Source organism: Meleagris gallopavo, chromosome 17, assembly GCF_905368555.1.
Source record: "Meleagris gallopavo chromosome 17, MGAL_WU_HG_1.1, whole genome shotgun sequence".
Classification (NCBI taxonomy): domain Eukaryota; kingdom Metazoa; phylum Chordata; class Aves; order Galliformes; family Phasianidae; genus Meleagris; species Meleagris gallopavo.
The window spans coordinates 9,558,612-9,581,853 of NC_139420.1; the positions used below are offsets into that span (position 1 = coordinate 9,558,612).

At 46.9% G+C, this 23,242-nt stretch overlaps 1 protein-coding gene across 1 annotated transcript in view; it reads right to left on the minus strand.

Annotated features, from left to right (window-relative positions):
- BICDL1 (BICD family like cargo adaptor 1) overlaps window positions 1-23,242 on the minus strand; it is a 45,351-nt gene that overhangs the window by 4,901 nt on the left and 17,208 nt on the right. The window contains exons 3-9 of the mRNA XM_085238684.1: window positions 13,214-13,330; window positions 11,195-11,341; window positions 9,592-9,771; window positions 8,923-9,141; window positions 7,564-7,707; window positions 5,924-6,054; window positions 2,609-2,729 (exon numbers count right to left, since the gene is read on the minus strand). Of these exons, the coding sequence (XP_085094810.1) occupies window positions 2,609-2,729; window positions 5,924-6,054; window positions 7,564-7,707; window positions 8,923-9,141; window positions 9,592-9,771; window positions 11,195-11,341; window positions 13,214-13,330 (1,059 nt within the window). The remainder of the gene's footprint in view (window positions 1-2,608; window positions 2,730-5,923; window positions 6,055-7,563; window positions 7,708-8,922; window positions 9,142-9,591; window positions 9,772-11,194; window positions 11,342-13,213; window positions 13,331-23,242) is intronic.

The window sequence follows — 23,242 nt, forward strand, 5'->3', positions numbered from 1 at the left end:
TTATCTGGGCAGACTGCAGGATGAGAAGAGCCATTTTTGGGGCTCTGCACACAGGGCAGGGCTCAATTGTGTTTTTTGGGGTACCCATGGGCCCCACCACGTTGGAGGGTTGGAAGAGTCTCAGCAGTTGCTGATGTTATGGACCTAGCAGAGATGGCACACAGCCTCTGCTGGGAGAAACCCTCAGGTGGAGTCTGGGTGACCTGGATGGCCACCACAGGCCATTGCCTGTGGCCATAGTGGGCTCAGGTGACCTCCCAGCCCTGCGTCCCCGTGGAACAGCATGGAAGATGGGGCTGCTCAGGGCGTTGTGTGCTAGCATCCATAGCCAAGGGCTACTTGGGATCCTTGTTTTAGGGACACCAAGGAGCTGAAATCACTGTGACACAAAGAAACTTGTTTTTTGTTGTCTGTTTTTTGGGTTTTTTTTTTTTTGAGCAGATAAATGCTTCTCCATCTGGGAAGCTGTGACATGACTGATGTTGAACTGGTATACGCCTCTCTTTACCACTTTCCTCCCTTCCTTTACTGTTCCAATCTCAGTTTCCCACCTGCATTTAGACATCAGGCTTGGTGCTGCTCGCAGCTGGGCTACTTGGCAGCCTGTGGAAAGCAGTGTCCTCTCTGCCAGCCCTGGGACCCACAAGTGGGGCTCAGAGGGAAGAAGACGACATGGGAAAATGCCACTTTCAGGGGGGAAAAGGATTGATGACCACGGCCAGGACCTGACGTTAGTATTTGGGGTGTCTCTAGAAAGCACAAGGGTGCAGAGCTAAGTAGACAGGGGAAGCTTTGGACTGGAAAGGGAAGAGGCAGAGGGAGAGTTGAAGAGGTTAAGGTAAACATCAACGTTAATGGTTTCCAGAGGTGAAGCTGCCATGTAGAAATTTATAGCAGTCGGATTTGGAAAGCAACTCTACTATCATATGAGATGGACATCCAACATGGCAGATCCACCTTTGGTTAATTACATAATGAGAGATGGGTATGATTTTATATAGAATCATCATAGAATCGTTTGAGGTGGAAGGGACCTTTAAAGGCCATTTAGTCCAACCCCCTGCAGTGCCCAGGGACACCCACAGCTCCATGAGGGCTCACAGCCCCATCCCCTGACTGTGGGTGTCTGCAGGGATGGGGCACCACCACCTCTCTGGGCGCCCTGAGCAGTGCCTCACCACCCCATTGTAAACAACTTCTTCCTTATATCCAATCTAAATCTCCCCTCTTTTAGTTTGAAACCGTTTCCTCTTGTCCCATCACAACAAACCTTGCTAAAGAGTCTGTCCCCTTCTTTCTTAATGACCCCCTTTAGATACTGAAGGCTGCTCTCAGCTCACCCTGGAGCCTTCTCCTCTCCAGGCTGCACAGCCCCAGCTCTCAGCCTGTCCTAACAGGAGATGTTCCATCCCTTGGATTACTTTTGTGACCTACAACAGGTCCATATCTTTCCACATCTGAATGCAGTACTCCAGGAAAGCTGGAGTGTGTGTATATGATATACATACACATGTATAGATTAGGTGGTACTAGTAAGCAGCTGAATTTACACCACTCATTCAAACTTGCAGAGTGCTGCATATCATTTACTAGATAATGAGGCTGAGAAGTAAAATCCCAGCCTGCTCCTCAGGAATTTTCCTGATGCTAGACAAGCTGAGCACACAGCATTAATGACACGTGGACCTCAGCTTGGCTTTCCCCATGATGACCTGGGGCAAAGCCTCACTGCAGGGTTCTGCCCCTGGTGCTGGGGGATGCGGGGCCCTGAGGAGTGATGAGGAACCCCTGCTGGTTTCTTGCCAGATGGTGATGAGGACAGAGGCGGATGCAGGTGGAGACAGCAGTGAATGGAGGTGATGGTGGGTGTTCGGTGGGTGCAGGGATCTCACCTCAAAGGCAGGAGGGGTGTACGACTAAAGCTGTTGGTACAGGAACTGAGAAAGGCCACTAGATCAGAAACCAAAGGAGCCAGATAGTAAAAAGCCCTGAGGAAGCAAACTGTAAGCAGGAGAAAGAGAAGAAGAAAAAAGAAACGAAAACACGGTGGAGTTGAAACAGGAGTGAGGTTGTATGGGAGAGGTTTCTACCGGTCAGGTTGGGTGGTAGTAGAGTTGGGGTCTTGCAGGGTCTGCACCAATTTCCTGTAACTGACCCGGACCTTTTCTCTTGTATCTGCTCATTTTCTATTAGTCATGCTCCCTCAGTGCCAGTTTCTCAGAGGACTCAGCTTTGTCTGCCAGCAAGGCTCCCTGCTTGGCACGGGTCTGTCCCACTGACCCTACGAAAAACATCTCTGGGGCATTTGCCCCCACCTGCTGTGGGTTTGGGATCCGATTATTCATTTATTTGTTTCTTTTACCTTGGTTGAGAGCTCTCATTTTAGCTTTTCCATCGTGCCGCATCTTCTGTGTTGACAACAGTGCTACGCAGTGGACCAATGAGCACATCCCCACCTCCCACCTCCTGCTTGGCTGTAGGAACGGATGTGCTGCATCTGCATATCTCGATGCTGAGGGCATCCCCCACACGGACACCCAGGTGGGTTCCTCTGCTGTGTACTCTGTACGCCCTCAGACCCTGCCCTGTGGCAGCGGGGACTGCTCACCTGCCAGGCCTCCAGCTGCTGCGAGAGGTTCACCTTCTGCTGGATGGCATCCAGCAACTGGCTGTTGAGGGACATCATGTCGATCTTGCACTTGGCCAGCTCCACCTCCACAGCGTTCTTCCTGGGGGGAGAGCAAGAAATGGGACTTTTCACTTCGTTATTATTATTATTATTATTTTAAGGAAATGTTCAACAAACCCCCCAGAAGTCAACAGTTTATTTGTTTTAATCAAAAAGGGGTGCCGAATGAAAGAAGGAGACGGAATCTTTAGCAGGGTCTGTGTGATAGGACAAGGGGAAATGGTTTCAAACGGAAAGGAGAGATTTAGATTGGATATAGGGAAGAAGTTTCTTACACTGAGGGCAGTGAGGCTCTGCACAGAGTGCCCAGAGAGGTGATGGTGCCCCATTCCTGCAGACATCCATGGTCAGGGAATGGGGCTGTGAGCACTGACGGAGCTGTGGGTGTCCCTGTGCACTGCAGGGGAGTAGGACCAGTTGCCCTTTAAAGGTCCTTTCCAACTCAAACCATTCTATGATTGTATTTAATTGGCAAGTCCCTAAATCCTAAGCAGTTCTCCATTGTATTCTGGTCTATTTATCTGGCACAGAAGAGTGGGCCAGAACTGCAGACATCCTTACCATAAAACAAGCAGATTTAGGTAACAACACCATGATAAATAGGAGAAAATATTCAGATGTGCTGCTCTACAATATAATATTATACAACTGAATAACGTGCAGGATCTGCTATTAAAAATGGAGGACTAAAATGAGTTAGAATCTACATATAAATTATTTTTGCATTTCTTCTGTTTACTAATGTATGGGAAATGAAACAGAATGCTCTAAAAAACAAAGACCCTTTTTCTGCCCAGCTGATCAGTAGGTTGCAATATGAAAAAATAACCCTGCAAAAAGTACAACTCTGCTTTCAGTTTCTAGAGATGGGGGCTTGGGCTGAACAAAGAACTGAAGGAAGGAATTTATCATAGCAAATACTTTATGTCATTCTTTAAAAGATCAAATTAATTATTTGAATTAAATAATAAGCTTTAAAGAAAGCTCTCAGTTTCCATGGAGCTGTGCCACTCAGGAATGCCACTCTGATGTCATCCCAGGCATTCTGAGGGCAGGTGAGCCCATGGCTAAACCCTGGTGGTGGGATGCTCCAGCTGCTACAGGGAAGCAGAAAGGAGTTATCTCCTGGGAAGGAGCAATTCCCTAAGCTGTCTGAGCTGGGAAATGCTTGCTGTGCTGGGAAGCACGCAGGTAGGTGCAGGCTGCCTGGCCACAAACCTGAAGTTATCAATTAATTGCTGTGTGATGGCGAAACTGTAATGTGACTTGCTGGGAACCATTTTTCTTTGAAAATATTTCGGGGAGGAATAATTGCATCTTATTAACTATCTCTCATTCATCACTTCCTAACAGCTCCCTCACGCTCCCCTGCAGAAGAGCAATTTGGGAATCTGTGTTTGTATTCCAGGTAGCCATCGCTGAATGCTTCCTATTCTAGAATCCTCTTTTCCTATTGCTTCCCATGTTTGCCAAACTTCAGCTTCAAGCTAAAAATGTTCCATGCCAGATGTCTGCTTCAGGCGGAGGTTTTATTTTTGTGCAGCGTTGGGTTGGTTTTTTTTTTGGGGGGGGGGAGATAAGGGAGAGGGGGACACTTCAACAGCCGTGACTTTAACCCTTGAGGTGCAGGTGGGCAGAGCACTGCATGCCTGGTGGGCAGCTTGATGCTACGCAGCATCTCTTCTGTCTGCAAGATGACACTTTCATTTCTAGCATCTCTATGCTGTCTCCTTTCACTTGCAGCTACTGCTCGTTAATCACCCACCCTCATCCATGCACGCTTGTCACGTCCCCTTCCTCTGGGCTTTATAGGGTCGTTAACCGCTGTGGAGAAGCTGTACCCTTCTGCTCCTGGCTGTGGGTCTGAGAACCTGAAATAGCCTTTTCCTCTGAAGCTCCCCGCTGCTGCTTGGATATTACAGTGGGATTTATTGCACGTTGCCATAGCCACAGCAAGGACCAGCAGCCCACATGCACAGGAAATGTCAGAACAACGTCTCTGCGCCCGGCTGTGCAGCTGGGACACTCCTGCTTTATGCCAACAGATGGAGGTGTAACAGAGGACAGCAATGGGAATTTGGAAGCTGGATACTTGGGCAAGAGCAGCATGGGTGAGCAGTTCACTTAAAAAAAACAAAAACAAAAAAAACATATGTTCTATGCATGGAGATTTAGCTTCCTGCATCCTCAGAGCTGCAATGCTCTCACTTCCTATTCTCACAAGCACTTGAGTATTAGATGTGTCTGTAAGGAGATATACTGGTGGTGTTCTGGCCATCTCATTCTGGAGATTATCAGGCCTATCCTTTCTACCTAGAGGACGGGGGGTGAATTGTTCTGCCCATTTTTCTTGGGGAAAAGAACTCAGGGCAGCACTGTTCTGCAGTGTTGCAGGGTGCAGAGCCAAAGGAGGAGGTATGGGGTACAGGGCAGTAAAATGGCAGAGGGCTGGGAGGAGGAAGATGGGGAAAAATAAAGATTCAAAACAGTGTGAGAATCCCAACCAGAGAAAAAGAAAATTACAGGAGTGGAGATGCAAAAGAGACCCTGGAACATCTGGAAAGGATAGAGAGTGAGCAGAGGAGTGCTTTAGGGATGAGATCCAGGCAAGGCTGTAGTAGAGATGGGCAGGGACCAAGTCTTGTGTATTAAGGGAGCCTATAAACAGGAGGGGAGTCAACTCTTTGAAAGGGTAGATAACAGCAGGACAAGGGGAAATGGTTTTAAGTTGAGGGAGGGAAGATTTAGGTTGGATGTCAGGGGGAAGTTCTTTACAATGAGAGTGGTGAGGTGCTGGAACAGCTGCCCAGAGAGGTTGTGGATGCCCCATCGCTGGAGGTGTTCAAGGCCAGATTGGATGGGGCCCTGGGCAGCCTGGTCTGGTATGAAATGGGGAGGTTGGTGGCCCTGCAGGTGGCAGGGAGTTGGAGCTTCATGATCCTTGAGGTCCCTTCCAACCTGGGTCATTCTGTGTACTTGGAAGAGCAAAAGAAGGAAAAGGAATAGGACAGAGCTAGGGATTCCATTTGCTTTCCTAAGATCGTCTCGTGCCACACACCAGCACCATGAATGGCAAAATCAGGGCTCACAGCATCCCCTGAAAGTCCTGCCATAGGGTAGCTCCTAGGGACTCCTGAGCGTTTCCCATCACCAGCAGAGCTGAAGCCGGCCACCCTGGAGGCAGGTGCTCCTGTACCCCTAACCCAGCCTGGCTCAGGCTGTGTCCCCACTCACTTGGCGATGGCCTCGTCCCGATCCCGGATGGCCTGCAGGAGCCGTTCGCTCGTCTCCTTGTCTTCTGCAGCTCCCCTCAGCCGGTCCCGCTCCTCCTTCAGCGTCGTCATCTCCACACTCAGCAGTGTGACCTGAGCTCACAGGGGAGAGTGGAACACCCAGGATGAGCACAGTGCAAGGGAGGGTGGAAAACAAGCCAGGGGGCAACTTGGAGTCTGAGGTGCCTCGTCTGTAGAAGCTGCAAATCTAGCAGCAAGAGAGATTGTTTTTCCTGTTATTTATTTTTCTTTAGGAGAGGGAACAGTTACATCATTGTGTCTTCTCAAGCGGTGCGAAACTGAAGACAAAGGATGTGAAAGTTCCCCTTCGCACCACGGAAGGTGTTACTGGCACGTCTTACAATTTTAATTAGACTTCAAAATGCGTGCAGAGTCTTAAATAGTCTGAGAAATGATCTATTGGTTTGGTCCTGTGTGGGGAGAGTTAATAGGGTGTGAAATCATGCACGGATTCACAGTATTTCATACACATTTAATTTCTTTGTCTGTGGCACACGCTCGCTCTGTTACGCTCCTCTACCACCTAAAAACTCTTCCAGCACCTGACCCACCTCCCTTGAATCCTCAAAGGAATCTTCATATGGAGGGCAGCCAGCTCCCACAGCCCCGTGTGAATCAGTTGTGCTGACTTTTTGGACAGGGTTGTATTTTCTTTTCCTTTTTCCAAAAGGATACGGTGAAAGAGCAAAAGCAGCCAAGGGTGGTAACCCCATTCCCTGCTCCAGTGCAATCGGTATTGCACCAGCAGCTGTGCCAAAGGCTGCTTCTGCCACAGCCTCCACATCTCCTGCGGCACGTGGAGGCTTGTCCCATAGAAGACAGGCTTTGCCAAGTGTGTTTTTGGGTGTCTCCGCTTGCTGCTTTTGGAATATGACCTCAGATGATGCTTCTGCTGGCTTCAGTGTGGATAGATGCGGTCTGATTCACCACTCTGGGTGTGGAGTTTAGATTTGGGGTTGGATCATCTGCTGCTGTTGTGTTTGATTTAGCATTAGCCCTGTTGGTTCAGGGGTGTGGCATGGTGCCAGTTGGCCACGATTAGGGTTCCCTGGGTGTGCAATTAGCACGTGTCATGATGCTGCAGTGGGATGTGCTGGAAGGGTGTGAGCCTTGTGCCACGTGCAACACAACAGTGCTGTTTGTCTGTTCAGCAGATGTATCTATACTCAGGTAAAAGCAAATTATAAAATAGAAAAACATTAAGAGGACTTAGTGCAAGGTGGATCAGAATGGATGCCTATGGGTTCCAGCACCCCAAATCAAGCAGCCCTATATTCTGGGATCTTCTGCTGAGAAAAGTTTAAGTGAGACAGGCTGGCTGCTAAAGCAGATTGGGTAAAAGGTTCAAAGGATATTTGGTTACTTGGGATGATGTCTGGGATGGGCACACGGACACCTGCAAAATGCAGAAGCTCTGATCCCACTGCACTGAGTTTAACATAGATTTCCTCATCCAGCCATAGCTGGTGTTCACCCAGATCCTTTTGGGCTATTCATCATGGTGATCTCTTCTACAGAATGTATGTCTTGGGGATGAACGCTGTGTTAAAAGGCCATCTGCAAAGTGTGGGAATTACTAACCTGGCTGTGCAGCCTCTGCAGCTCCTCCAGACTTTGCCTCAGTTTCCCCCGTTCTCCCTCCATTAACTCCCTCAGGGCTCTCGAGTCCTCACTTGTTCTCCTGATCTGTTCTTCTAAAGAGTCATCGTCGCTCCGCCGGGAGCTCTGGCAGCAGGAGAGAAATCTCTTGATCAGGTTTTTATTGTTTGCTTTTTCTTTTTTAAAGGGCAGTTGCATGAATTTGAAGGGCAGTGCTCTTAGCTCAGCATAAGCCAAATTCACTGAGACTAATGATCCCACGTGGGACTACATTCTGCGTTTGCAGACCTGTTCCAGGACTCTGTTTTTTCTTTACCAAACACCACTTCACCTCCATGCTCAGCTCCCTGCCAGCTGCTACAGGTACTGAAATGAAGAGGGTGACAGCTTGCACGTGGCTCTGCATTTGCAAGGTCTGCAATGCCTGCATCAGCACGGCCTCTCAACTAAGTCATGCTAGCAATGCTTGCAGGTGATGAAAATAGGCCTCATTTTTGATACTTTGCAAAAATCCAAGTGTTTTCTTGTAATTCTACGCTCCTGTGGATGCCATCTCCTCACAGTGCCAAAGGTGTACCCCTTAACATCACTGCATACCAGCAAAAGCCTCACATGGTGATGGATTCATGTCTGGTCTCACCAAAACATCTGTATGTAGCCCCAGTTGTAGAGCCAAAACCTACCCGTATAGGGGTTACAAGGTTTCACTACACAATTGCTACAAAGACAAATCATAACAGAAATAACTGAACTGGGATGCACGCAACCATCTGCAGTATTTCCATGTTGAAACTCAAACTTGCTGCAAACCTTAAATCTCCTTTCATTCATTTCCCAGAACGACTCCCAGATTGACGAGGGTTGCTCAAGCATGTAACCTTGAAATCCATGGGGCTGAAATCCCATGTGCTGGTCTGGCTCTTGGCTGATGTGAGGGTGGATAGTGATAGGACAAGGGGGAATGGTCTTAAACTGAGACAGGGGAGGTTTAGGTTGGATATTAGGAGGAAGTTTTTCACTCAGAGGGTGGTGAGGCACTGGAACAGGTTGCCCAAGGAGGTTGTGGATGCCCCATCCCTGAAGGCATTCAAGGCCAGGCTGGATGTGGCTCTGGGCAGCCTGGGCTGCTGGTTGGTGACCCTGCACACAGCAGGGGGTTGGAACTGGATGATCATTGTGGTCCTTTCCAACCCAGGCCATTCTATGATGTTTTGACAGAGCAGCGCACCAAGACAGCTCTTCCCCACGGGCTTTCTCAGAGACAAGGGACTTCAGGGTCAAGTGAGAGCCTGTGACATCTTGGGCAAGGGGACATGAGCAATAACAGTGCTGCCAACTCACCGTGGAGTCTGCCCCATCCAGCACGTTTTGTATCAGTCTTTTCAGCTCGCTGAGAGCTGCCCGCAGGCTGCCGGCCGGGACGTCTTTGGCTGATGAGGTTTCTGAAGACTCATCCATGGAGGAGTCCGTGGAGACGGCGGAGTCTGCGCTGTCATTTCCTCTGAGATGGGAGCAGAGATACCGCACTTGGCAATATGCCTCCCAGAGCTGCAGCCTCAGCTGGAACGAGAGAGCCCCAGGTAAGCTTTGGGTGTCAAGACTGCAGAGATCCTCCATCTCCGCTGCGACAAGGCGTGTGATTGCTAAAGCTCACAAATATTCACCTGGTTTGCTATATTGGTTTTGAAATTTACTCCTAAAGCTGGGACCACAACCCAAACACAGGGGGTGATACACTGGAATACATTTCAGTTCTTTGTTTTTCATACAGAGGGTGGTGAGGCACTGGAACAGGTTGCCCAAGGAGGTTGTGGATGCTGGTCTGCTGGTTGGTGACCATGCATGTAGCAGGGGGTTGAAACTAGATGATCATTGTGGTCCTTTTCAACCCAGGCCATTCTATGATTCTATGAATTTCTGGCTATGGGCTCAGCTTCAAGCCCAGATCCGACACATTACATCTCTTCCTGGGGCTGGTGAGGTCCTTGTCAAGGGCAAGAGGGTAAATACCTGTTCTCGTTCTTGTTCCAGCTCCTCTGCCTCCATGCTCTGCTCTATCTCAGACAGCAGGGATGTGCTGGTTGTGTTGAAATTTTGGAGACTTCTCTCCTCGCTGAGCTCTTCTACCTTCCCCTGCAGCTGCCGGCAGGACAGCCTCACCTCCTGGAGCTCCATCTGGCTTTGGTGCAGCTTCCAAAGAAAATTAAGCAAGCAGAGGAAACAGTGTTAGTGGAGGTGATATGGACTGGATGAATCTCTTGATTCATGAAGGACCTGAAAGGGAGGAAGAGCTGGCATGAAAGAGGGTTTCCAACCAGAAGGAAAACACTCTTGGCTGATGTTACTGTTTACTGGAGCTAAATAATCTCCAAATGTTATTAGACTCTGGAAGATGAAATCAGGTTAACCAGTGCTAAAATGAGGAACACTGTGAAGAAGCTGAGACTCGAGTGAAAAAAGCTTACTAAAACTAACACAACAGAAACTGAATCAAAAAAAAAGAAAAACAATACAAATACGCCTTGAAAGAAGTCTCCTTATAACTATAAACATTCTGCCACAAAACTCTGATGTCAAACTCCCTAATTCACTGCTTTGCAATCTGAGTTAATGAAGTGTTTGAAACACACAAGACGCAGCACTGGCACTGATTTGTTTTGGGGTTTATCCGTGGTCACCCAACTGTGGGATTTTGTAGGCAGTGAGCTGCAGTCTGCCTGGGCACGGGGCTGGGGCACAGCCAGGTGTTGTGAGAGCAGCAGAGCTGAACGTGCTGGGGAGGATGCTGCTGTCTGACACATTGGCAGCTTTCTTGTTCCTCTAAAGAGGGGAAAAAAAAAGATTCTGACTGTTCTGAAGAGCTGGGGGTGCGAGAGGTTGTCAGATGTGAAGTAAAAGTAAAGTGAGGTATGATTGTGCTCTCCATGAAGATGCCCAAAGCTACAGCCATGCCAGCTTTTCTCCAGGGAGTGATGTTTGGTGAGATGGAGCTTGCTGGGAAACCACCCGAGCTATGAGAGCTTCACTGTCCTTCAGGCTAGAGTAAATGACCCCCTTCTGGAGCCAATGCTGCTATTAAAACATTAATATGATATGATATGGAAACACAACCAGTGTTTTCTGCTTCCTTTTACATTTCCCTTCTTCTCCCAGCCTCCTCTCCTGCTCCTTTGTTCAGCTCTCCCCCCAAATTGCTCTTTGTATCAAGATGCTCCATCTTTTTTTCCATCTCTAAGGAGAACAAATCCTTGCATTTTATTCTCTCATAGAATCATGGAATTGTTACAGTTGGAAAAGATCTCTAAGATCTCCAAGTCCAACCCCAGCCCACCCCACTATGCCCAATAATCACATCCCTGAGTGCCACATCTCCACAGTTCTGGAACACCTCCGGGAATGGTGACCCCATCACTCCCTCAGCAGCCTGTGCCACTGCATCACCACTCTTTTTTTCCTAATATTTAACCTGAACCTCCCTGGTGCAACTTAAGGCTGTTCAGTTCTTCCATCTCCCAGTTCCTTGTTATTTTTCTGGTTGATGTTACCCCAAACCACATCCTTGGCCCATTTCCCACCTCCTGTCCTTTTCCCTCTCCCACTGCTGCCTTCTCACCTGCAGGTCCTTGTCATGGCTTTGTCTCTCCAAGATGAGGACTCGGTCCTGCAGCTCCTCCACCGTTCCCTGAAGCAGGTCGTTCTCCTCCATCATGGCACTAAGGCGATGCTCCAGCTCTCTCTTTCTGTCCGTCAGCATTTTGATCTGCAGAGGGAAGAGAACTGGCTTGAACCCATACCTTCCAGGAAGTGCAGATGGGGGAAGCCACATCCCCATGAGAGAAATGAAGCAGAAAAAAAAACCCCAAAATATACGTGCATGTATTCAGCACCTGTGTGCAAGAGAAAAACTTCTACCCCTTCTACCCTAAAACTTGCAAGAATGAAACTAGCTACTTCTCCAGGTCCATCCCTGCCTGAGCAGATGGTGGGGTTTTCTGCTGCATGGATGCCAGAGAGCACAGGGAGAGGCCCTGAGCTCCTGCTCCCTACAGGGCTGTGTAATGCACTGCCTGTATGCTTTTCTTAATTGTTGTACATTCACCAGGTTCTCATTGGGGATTTTTCTTTCTTTTTATTCACGAAGGCTCCTTTCTGTGCCACACTTATTTTTAATTTCCTAGAGATGGGATGCCTTTAAAATTGGTTCATTTCTTTTAATTGTCAAGGGCAGTGATTTTAGGTGAGGAGGGACAACGTGCCAAGCAAAACCTCTGTGATTCACTTAGCTGGGAACGGTGCACAGGATGAATCAGCACCAGCCAAGGTCACTTTTTGTTTAACCAAGAAAAAGGAACCTTTTTTCCTGATCTGTGCACACGGGACCTTTGAGGACTGTGTATGCTGTTCTCCACTCCAGTACAACCCTAAATATGCCCTATGGTCTCTTTTCATCTCCTTTCAACATGGATGACAGACAAATTCGGCATATCCTACTGTTCTCTTGGCCTCTGTGGGCTCCTGTCTTTTGTTGTTTTCTATGTTGCTGGAAATGTTTGGCTGCACGAAGGAATTTTAGCAAAGCACATCTTGCTGTTTCTGCAGGGTAAAGACTGCTGTAGGTATTAGAAAGCTGCTTGTAGGTGAGTAATTGTTTCTGAGCTGTCTCTTCCCACTACTGTCATGATTTGTGTGGGTTGGAGAAAAGAGGTACAAGGAAAATAAGAGGTATAACACAGAGATTGTACTGAGAGTATTTGATATCCACACCAGTGAGGAACACACTGTGAATGACCATGTAAGAGAAAGCCAACGCTCTGCACTAAATAATCCCCAAGGGGCCCTTCCAACCCTGTGATTCTGACTCCAACGTGGGCCCTGGGCCATGCAAGTAGGGAAGACGGATTTGGAAAGCAGAAGATGGGAAGAAGTCGAGGTGAGGCATACATAACGACATGCATGCATGGTGATTGGGTGCACGTGTAGGCAAGCCCCCTCAGAGCCTCCATACTTACTTCAAGGACCTGCTGCTCCACACCGAGGGGAGGGGAAGAGAAGGCGAGGGACCAGCAGGGAGCAGGTGGGAGCAGGAGAGAAGAAATTGAGAGATTTTAGGAAAAGCTCTTCCAGATAGCTTAAATATAAGCAAAGTGGCAGTGTGGTAGGGTTGGACATCTTTTACCCCATTAGTTCCAGTGATTCCCATCAGGGAAGGGAAGTAAAAAATGCTATCAATCCTGCTAATGTATCGTTCTACTTCCATGCATGACTGGCTCAGAGGTAGGGGAGGATCGTTGCTTTCTTTGCAAGCACGAGAAACAGCAAAAAGGACCCAAACCTTACAGATCTTCCCACCATGGCCATAGAGGTTAAGCTGTACAGACAGAAGCCTGATGTGATTCAGCTCCATGGTGAAGGTCCTGGAAGATCCTTCCAACCATTCATTTTGCAGATGTGCTTGTGCCTGAGGCAGTGGTTGACTTTGTCCTTTGCCAACCTGGCCAGCACAGCTACCAACCTTCTCCTCGCTCACCCCAAGCAGCTGGTTTTGTTCACCCAGCACAGAGGGGTTCGCCCTATGGATTACAGCAGCCCTGAATGCCGTCTGAAGGAGCAGGGCCGAGCACTGGTGACTCACCTCAGCCTGGAGGCTCTCGAGCCGCACGATGTGTTGACTGCTGGAGGAGTTCTTCTCCCGAAAGTCCTCCCGGAGCGTGTGGACCTGCAGGGAGAGCTGCCGCTCCACCTCGGATGCCTGCAGGGAGACACCAGCTGGAATTACCATGGGGGGCTGTCCCACGGCTGGAAAGCACTGATCTCCTCCAGCACAGCGGAAGGTCTGCAGACCTGCCCTCGTATGACTTCTGCACAAGCCCTGGTTTTGGTAGAAACTCTGAAGTTAGTCGAGTTTGGACCAGGGAAAATCTCTTTCTGGACAGGAGTGAAGAAGAGCAGCCATTTAGATAGACCACGCTAATTTTCCCTTGGGGAAACTTTCCCTTGGAGGACACAGCTCGTAAGTTTCTCTTGCTGCAAAACAGCATGATGTCTCCCATCACCCACAGGGAATTTAGTTTTCCTGAACACACTCAGTTGGGGCTAAGGAAGAGACCAGGCACTGGGGGACCCAATGTCCATATCTCCTGGGATACACCATTATATTTATGCTTTGTAAACCACCAAACATCTTCAGGGCAGATTTGAAACAGCAAGTGTCCTCTGCTTCTGATCCCTGGTTCCCAGACAGAGAAGCATCCGCTCCAAATGACTGTCAGCTCTGGGCTTGGCCCTCTTTCCCATTTCGAAGGAGGGATGCCCCCACTATGCAGGGTGCTTTGAGGACAGCAGAAGGGCCATTCCTTACCTACAGGATGCAGACAGGCCGTACAAACGACGGCTTAGAACTTTACAACCCTCTGGACAGTTTTATTGCTGTTTTTCACATGGTGAACACACTTGTTTAGGTTTGTAAGAGAACATAAGGTTTTTACGACAAATCCCTAATGAGATAGCACAAATGGATGGTTTTCTGTTTAATTAGCCTCCATTACGCTTAGGCACAGACTTCTCCCCTGGCAGATTAACTGGAAGTGAATTAATCCCCTTCAAGACCCAGCATGCTCAATGGGAAATGCCATCAGCAGCCCCTGTGCCTCAGCCAGGGAAGCAAAATGGGTGGGAGGGATGGGGGCAAGAAGAGAAAACCCCTATCAGTGTCAGCAGCTGTTTGGGAGTGCATTCTTGTGTCTGTCAGGATTTGACCAGGGGTGCTTGGCTGCTAGGAGCTCAAGGCAGCAGCTCCACCAAAGGGTGCAATGGTTTGGCTTCAAGAGCTCCCAACCCGAGGAAGGAACACACAGATCCAGCCTGAGATGTTCATCAAAGCATCACTGCCCCTTCTAAGGATGGTCCCTGAATTTCTGCAGCATGGAGTCACATAATCCAAATCAGAAGCAAGAGACATTGGCTTCCAGAATGACAAATGATTTCCAATAGTAAGAAATCATTTGTCTACCAATTGGTTGTTAGTTTTTAGTTCCCTTCCTATCCTGGGTAAACATTAGCAGTCTTTTTGCCCTCTTTAAAGTCTCACACCAAAGGCCATTGCACACTCCCCCCCTATTTGTTTATTTAATAAAGTTCCCTTGCACAGGCAGAGCACACAAAACACGATGTCAGCGCAGCACTATAGGAAGGGGTTGGCTGTTTTTCTTCCTTTAAGCAGCTATAGATCTCAAGGCATCCTGAGCCGCTATTAATTGGTGACACTAAAGGAGATGGATGAACTGTGCTTTCTGTGAATGATTCACTTTGCATTTGTAGAGGCTGCTGGAACATCTTTGTGCTGAAATACTCCGCGGGAGCTATCAAGGATGAGAAAGCACCAGATGAGAAGCACCGAAGGATTTTGCCTGCGAGATGCTGACCACACTCCCAACGAGCACAAGTGGTACGAGATGAGATGGCATGCCAGCATCCAATGGTTAATGGCATAACGCCATCTATGTGCTTGAACAATTCGAGGTGCAGACAGTACAAGCACACAGCATAGCAGTGAGAAAGAAGGGAATGTTAATGGCATTGTAAAATCTCTGGTAAGACAGTCTATAGCTGCTGTTTCTGGTTCTGGTCCCTGTGCTCAGACTGGAGAAGGTGAAGGAAAGGGCTGCAAGGATGATCCAGAACATGGCAAATCTGTAATATGGAAGGAGACTTAAAGAGGATGGCTTGTTTCATCTCATGCCATGAGAGAGGGCTCCCTATAAATACATCATGGATAAGCACCCAGAAGGAAGTGCTATTTAAGCAGAAGCACAATTTTGGCAGAAGAACTGATGTGAATAAACTGGGTAAGAGTATACTGAGGCTGGGAATTGGAAGATTTCTAAGTTTCCGAGGAGCTGCAGTAAGATTCCTCTTCTTGCACAATTACAGTAGGAGGAATGGTAGCAAAAATGAATTTTGCAGTGGAGCTGGATCACTTCATCACCCAGCATCTTTCAGAGGACTGCCTATGACAGAAGGGAAATGAATTGACCTCAAAGGTCTTTTCCAGTTCTACAATGCTTGCAGGACTGTAAGGTTTGTATTAACCACCTCTACATCATCATCTGCAATTTATCTACTTGCTGCTTAGCTTACACACTCACACATCTTATTCCTGCAGCTGCAGCCCCCTGAAGGAAGAAAGGACTCCCTTACTGCTAGTTAATGCAGACACCATTGTTGCCGCAGCCTACACCATTTGCACCCTATCTGGCACAGTAGAGAAAAGTAAAAATAATTCTTTAGCCTCATACAGTGCAGAATACTATCCTTGAGTAACAGTTTAACAGAAATAAACAGGAATGACCCCATCGTGTCTTTCCTTACACAGGAGAACGAGGAAAAATCCTCACCTGCTTCTTCTTCTAGACAGGGAAATGCCTGATGCATGTGTATCACTTTTTGCAAAGATTTGAGTTTTCATAGGCAAGGCAAAGTCTGCTGAGCTGAGCTGAGGTCACACAACCCTCCCTATAGTGCTGTAGATTTTCATGCTACATTTGTTTCTGAGGTTATTAATACTGCTGCCAAAGTATCCCTTCTAATTGATTAGAAAGTCGAGATGTTCATGTTAATTTGCATAGCACATAGGAAGCCACCTTGACAGCATCCAGTATTCTGCAGGCTTTACGATGTATTTTCATATGGCTTCTGCTTGGGTTATCACACTGCTGTCAGCATTTGCATGTTGTGCATGTTTGTTTTAAACCACGAGCTCACTATTGATTATTTCAGACATCAGTGTCAGCAGAGGATGTAACCTTCTATCTACATTTTCCATTCACTGCTCAAATAAGCCATGGCTCTCATGTCTGTTGAACTGAAATGATCTTCCTCTGTCTCAGCCAGGCTGGCTCTACTCTTACTATACAAGCTGTAGTGCTTTCTCTTCCCCATCAGTGTTTTCCTATACAATAAAGGCTACACCAGATGCCCAAGGGGTGGTGGGTCACCATCCCTGGAGCCGTTCCAGAGCCATGGAGATGTGGCACTGAGGGATGTGGGCAGTGGGCATGGTGGGGCGGGCTGGGCTTGGGCTAGGAGATCTGAGAGGTCTCAGACCTGTCAACCTCAACGATTCTATGAAAATAAATGTAAATACAGTGGGTCACTCCTGTCAGAGGGACTCTCTGTAACATTTGGGACTGACTGTGAGAAATGAATGCCTTGCTGGTCAGTTTCGTTCAAAGAAAACCCTCTCTGGGGAGAATATTCGCTCCATAAATCTAACTTTATACAGAATATCTGGTTATAAGTCATGACAGAAAGGAAAAGAGAATGCAAAAACAGAACAGACTGTAACTGGGTAAAGAAATCAATGCTGCCATATGATTTGCTTCTACAAACAAGATGATTCCAATTTAACAAGGGATATTGAAGATTTACTTGCCTAAAATAGATAAGAGAAGCACTAATTAGTGCTAAATTCATAAACTCCAGAGAGCATTACACCTTGCATTAATTTGCTTGTCACTGAATTCAAGGGACTCCCTGTTCCCACTGTGGTACCGTTAACACCCCATATAGCACAGGGCACATCCCCGTAGTGAGAGCACACCTGCTGAGCTACTGCAGGTAAGATTTACTTCCTAGCACAGAATTCTTTTTGCTCAGGACCCATCTCAGCCCTCAGCTCACTCCCCAGTGACCTTGCTTCCTACCTGCAGCTCTTCCATTAAGACCATTTAGATGCTGTAGTAGAGACACACAGTCCTCACTGGCTCCTGACATGAAATCATACATTTATGTGAAACTCTCAGCAGAATACAGAGCAGTTTCTCACTAATACCTTTTTTTTTCAGTGCAACTCAGGCAAACTACTCTGTATCTGGCATTTGGTACCTTTGCATCATGTACTTTCACACCCAGCTATCTGCAACACTCCTTACACCCCCAAGGGCTCCTCTTGTTATTTGTTCCTATTCTGAAGAGCCAATAAATCCATACCTACTCAGACAGAAGGGTTTGATGCAGCATGCTGCCTGACCTCCACTGGTGGCTCATCAACCATACAGACTGATGTTGTAGGATGCAGGCCTGCTAGAGTGATCATGGCATCCTATGCTAACAGCAGATGCACAAAAGAGGAAACAAATAAGCATCTTTTAAGCACAAAATTCATCTGTCAAAAAAAAAAAAAAAAAAAAGAAATGAAAGATCTAAAGGATGAGGATTCTTAATTGCCAAAGTCAGGAGCCTGGTAAGCAAGAAGACCTGGAATTGCTCTTTTCTAAGCAACAAGCTCAGGACAGGTTACTGATGGGAAATGTCTCTTAGCCATAGTATTAAACCTACTTTACGAAACAGAGGAGGCAGCGGCATCTCATGTTAAAATCTGCGTTTCTCACACAGTCATGGTATTTTGAAAATGAGATACTTTATAGCTTGCATGAAAGTGAAAACTCTTTGCTGCAAATCTGTCACTTACTCTTCAATTTTTCCCTTCTGTAGGACGAATAGGAAATGCTTGGCTTTGAAAACCTGAGTTTTAAAATTAAAACTGACAAGATTGTGAGTGGTTACCACTTAGCACACAGCAGTGACACAAGGGGTTCTGGTGGGTAGCAAAGGGTTAATGCAGCATCAGCCCAGATATCTCACAGCTGAGCCACAAGGGCCAATGGGGGAGTTGCCCTATAAGACACCAAGGGCAGCTGGCCTGTTTTTGTGTGTGTGGGGGTAGGGTTTGTGTCTCCCCTGGGAAAGGAGGAGTTGTTGATAGAGTGTTAGATGCTCAGTTCTCAACCTGAAGCCCCTTTTGAAGGGGAAAGCTGCCTGCATTGGCTGGTTTTGGTTGCTTCCCGTGTTTCACGTAGCTGGAGAGTTGGAAATGTTGCTGGAAATAGCTGCTGTTAACGTGCAGGTAATGCAATAATGTGCTGCTTTTTTTTTCCTCTCCAAGAGTCCTTGAAAAATCCTTCTAATAGGGGAGTAAGCTCTTGCTACATCACCAAGCAAAGCATGGAAGAGTGGATAATTGAAGGTTTCCTGGCAATGTAGTTCTCTTTTCCTTCCCTAAAAAGCTGGTTGATTTAGAGAACTAGTTTGCAAGGTAAACATCTGAATGTTTTGGCAAAGAGCTTGGTGGAGTGAGTGTCAAATGGTGGTATTCATCTTGTTTGCCTGTGAGAACACAGACAACTGGCTGGCTGAAGCCAACAGGCATCATCTTAGGCTAAATCATCTTACAGGATTAGGAGCTGCTGCTCACAGCAAAAGCAAAGAGGGCTGTGTGCCATATGGGAGCATCTCAGGCTGGGTGTAATAACTCTAGATTCATCGTTTGGGGAAATAGCTTCACAAGTGGATGCCCGTTGTATGCATGTTTTAGAAGGTGCTTAACCACAAGCCTCCCTTTTTTTTTTTGTGGTTTATTCTTGACCTGAGCACTTGGCTCTTATGGGGAGAAAAATAGAGTGTGTGGAAAAATGAGTCAGCCAGCTTCCTGTGGGAGGGACTGCTGGAGCCCGCTGCTTTGAACACTGCAATAAATTAGTGCTGGAGATAACTCAGAGGACAAAGTGTGCCTGGAGGACACGCGATGCTAAGTAGTGCAAGAAGTGCCTCCTGTTCTCTGTATGCAAATTCTGTGGGAGATGAAATGGCCCTGCACAGGGACTTCCAGGGCTGATGTCTGTCATTGGGCTCAGGATGGAAAGCTGGTTCCAGGGCTTGTTAGTGGCAGCTCAGCTCCTGGGTGTTGAGAAGGAATACCAGCAGCTCTTCCAGCTCTGTGCAGATGATGCACGTGGCACTGAATGAAACATCTGTTGCTCTGCAGTTTAGTTATGCGCTTGTAACTGGAGGCAGGGAGGCCTATAGCTTCCATCAAGTCAATGACTACAGTAGAACTGAGAGGAACCATCAGGCCAGTTTCAGTGGAGCGTGGCTCAGGTTCACCACTACAGCAGTGTTTGGGATCTTCAGGTTAGCAGAAGCACCCCCACTCCCCCAGGTCTGGTTCCAAAGTCTCCTCTTGATCTAACAGAGAGAACTGGTAATGTTTGAAAGCAGGATGGTCTGTGTTTTGCTTCAATAAATCCAGTTGTCTGCTCTACTTGGTAGTTCCTAATGCTTTCTTTCCCTTATTATTTTTATTTTTCCCTTGCAAAAGCCATATTTTTTCATGATAGTGCATTTTGGCCATGCTATTTCTAACGTGGGGGCTTTAATCCACAGTTCTTGAGCTCAATTTGACTCCTCAACTCAAAGGATGGAACATATTTCTTCCAGTAAACTTCTTGTGAGCAGTAAGCATGGATCAGGTGGTAGCCTAATGAAATATGGCATGCCTGATTAGTTGATAAGCTGGAAAAAATGAATATATAACACAGTCATTAAAACCATCTGGAAAGAAAAAGCAGATGCTTATGATGGTGGAGGCAAAGATTGGTGTGTCATACACTGCTGCTCTTGAGAGGCTTTGTTGTCCTTCCTGGCACCCTGCATGTAGTGGGGGGGGTTGAAGCTAGGTGATTGTTGTGGTCCTTTTCAACTCAGGCCATTCTATGATTCTATAACAGTAAATCTCCATTCTTGAATTCAATTTATTTTAATGAAATTGTTTTAGTCTAAGGCTTCAGACTTGAGATGTTCAAAATCAAGTGTGTGCCTAGGAGCAAGGCACCATAACTGAGCTCCTTGCATCTCTTACAACGGCGTTAAGCACTCTTCCTTTATTTCGAAGAAAATGAACTGTGTTCTGCTGAGGATATTTCATATGTGATGGCAAGCTAGCAGCAGGCATCAGGGAAGGAATGCTCACATGCTTTTAAAATCTTCACCTATACACTCTCTTCAGCTTAGGATACACTCTTCTGGGACTTAGTGGTAACATACAAACTAAAAGCCTTCCAATGTATTTAGACCCAATGCTCAGACCTGTGCTTGCAAACATGATTGCATGGAAATAGTAAAGTCTGTTCCTGCACTTGTGAAATCAGTGGGTGCCAAAACAAATATTGGAGCTAAATGCTAGGAGTTGGCTTAAAACCTTTTCATTTCTATGAGGAAGCTTTGAGACAAGGGAGAAAACTTTCTAAAACAGATGTGTATTTAAACTTGGATATGTTGACCTGGGAGTCAGACGTGGCAGCTAATGAAACATCTCCCAGTAACTTGTATTAACCTATTTCTCAAGAATAGCACCAAATGTGACAGCCTGAGCAGTTTATCTCAAAACGCAGAGGAAGGAGAGTTAAAGAAATCTTTTTTCTTGTTTGGCTTGACTAAGGCGAGATAGAAGATGCTCTCTGCAGAATGCTTATTGTAATTGATACAGTAGAACTTGTAGTTACTTTCTGTAGAAAAATAAGGAGAGCTGAAAAACAGTAGTTAATATTAGCTAGCATGGAAGCCTCAGCTTCAGGCTTTTACTCCCATAAAATTATTAGTTCATTAAAGCCTTCCCTTCACAAGGGGATGTTAGATGGGGCCCTGAGCAGCCTGGTCTAGTATTAGATACGGAGGTTCTAATGGCAGGGGGGTTGGAGCTTGGTGATCTTTGAGGTCACTTCCAACCCAAGCCATTCTATGAGTCTGTTTTAATCACTGATAGCACCTATCAGTCAGTCACAAATGAAAGGTGAGGGCCATAAAAAGGGACAGGCTTGTCATAAAGCCTCCAAAAAGCAAAACAACCCCATGTGGCAGCACATCACAACTATGGTGCTTAAGTAAAACCATCCTAATCTGTTTTGTTGAAGATAGTTCTGGAGCTGACAGGTAGCATTTCACTTCAAAAAAAAAAAAAAAAAAAAAGATAATCTATTTCAACTAGTATTTGATTTGTCACTCTAAACATGACAAAATCATGATGGATTTGTGCAGGCAAAAAGCGTTGGGAGACATCGTGTAACTCAGCAATACTTCTTGCTGCCTTCAGCTATTCCTGAATTGCTGTCCTTTGCTGGCTCTTTAGAACATGGGGTCTTTGGAGCAGACTTCTAACACGAGGCAGACCTTGCTCTTGGTGATCACTGACAAAAGATAATTACAGTGTGTTAGTAATAGCATCTGAGCAGCCTGATCTGCTTAAGTAGAATACAGTCATGCACAAAGTGTAGGTCTGTGTGTAGTAAGTACATGCACGCTTCTCTGCTCCACTTTGCTCTGTCTCCAGTAATGTGGCTCAGCTTATGACTCAGTGCAGCAGATGCTCCAGCTCTGAAGTGCTTGTTTACCTTTTTGTGCAGTGCCACAGATGTAAGCACTGTAGGGATTGGGTCTTTGTTGGGTAAGGCCTTCACCTTCAGAGCGCCTTGATAGCAATATGTATAGTGATTTATAGCACGAGCAGAGCTGCTAAATTAAAAGCACAGCAGGTGTAGTCCAAGTCCAGGATAGAGTTTCTGAATAGCACCTGTAACTCAGCTCAAAAGCTGAGTGCATTTCTGAAAATGGGCAGATCCTGTGCATGTGTCAGCAAGGTCTCCTCTGAAGACCTTGCATGAGTATTGCTATTGCCAGAGACACTGGGCAATGTGAGAGTCCAGAAACAGGAGTATGGATCTCTCCTTGGAGCCTTGTCCTCCCACAAGGAGTCTTGTCTTTACGAAGTTTTTGCATGAATTTCTTAAAATAACAGGTTTTGGCAAGCACACAGGCGTTCTGGTACTTTAAGTCTTACAAGGAGCTAGGCTTGGTGGAAAAATATATGGAGAAAACGCAGGCAGCAAACTTAGCTGAAAAAAAAACCAGAGTGAATGCAGCACATACTGTGGGATGGTGTATAAAGTATACGTGCCAAATCATAGGCATGCAAGAGAATGTATTATCAGTTTCAGTGACTGGAAAGAGCCTCTTTCTGTAACTTCATGTGAATGGGAGCCTGCTGAAAAGGATAAAGGCTCTGTACTTGGCTGTGGGCCCCAAATTTGGCACGCACATACTCCTAGATTTGTGCCCATAGCCAAAGTTTTTTCAAATGTAGGTCATGCTTCATTGAATCAAAAGCCCTTTTTTCCCTTGCAGTCCGAGCTGTTGCTTAGAGGTGTCATTCCCAGTGTGGCTGTTGGACTGAGGTTGCTGCTTTCTGACAACTGCCCTGATGCAGAAAAAGCTGTCAGTGATCCTGGACTCAGGTGCTTGGTGGGGAGCAGGTGTCAGGGGGACGTGGGGCCAGGGGAGGCCCACAGCCTGGGTTTCCATGCAGCTGAGCTGTAAGCTGCTCAGGTGTGTGGTTCTGTAGGCGTGGCACAAGGGCTTAGATTGGGAATGCTGCGATGATGGGGGCTGTGAGAATTACAGCCTGTCCTCTGGCTGGTATTGAGAAAAGATGTTTTCTCCTGGTGGCTAAAGGCATCCTTGGCAATGGATGAGCAAGGACAGCGCTCCCCTCCTTCACCAATATCTTCCTTTGAACCTCATGATGTGGTTCAGAGGATGGAGTGGGAAAAAGTCCATGGGCCCCATTTGGGTTATTAGAAGTGGGGTGGGAAATGCTGTTGGTTTTGGTGTTTTTCAAGCATCAGGACAGATGAGAGCATTTTGTACCACGTTTAGGGCCACAGAGTGCATACACAGGTAGCAGGAGGCCAGTTAAATTACCCCAAATAAAGCAGAACCGAACTGGTGTGTCAGTGGTTGCTCTTTACCTTCCAAATCTCCCTGATAAGTTACT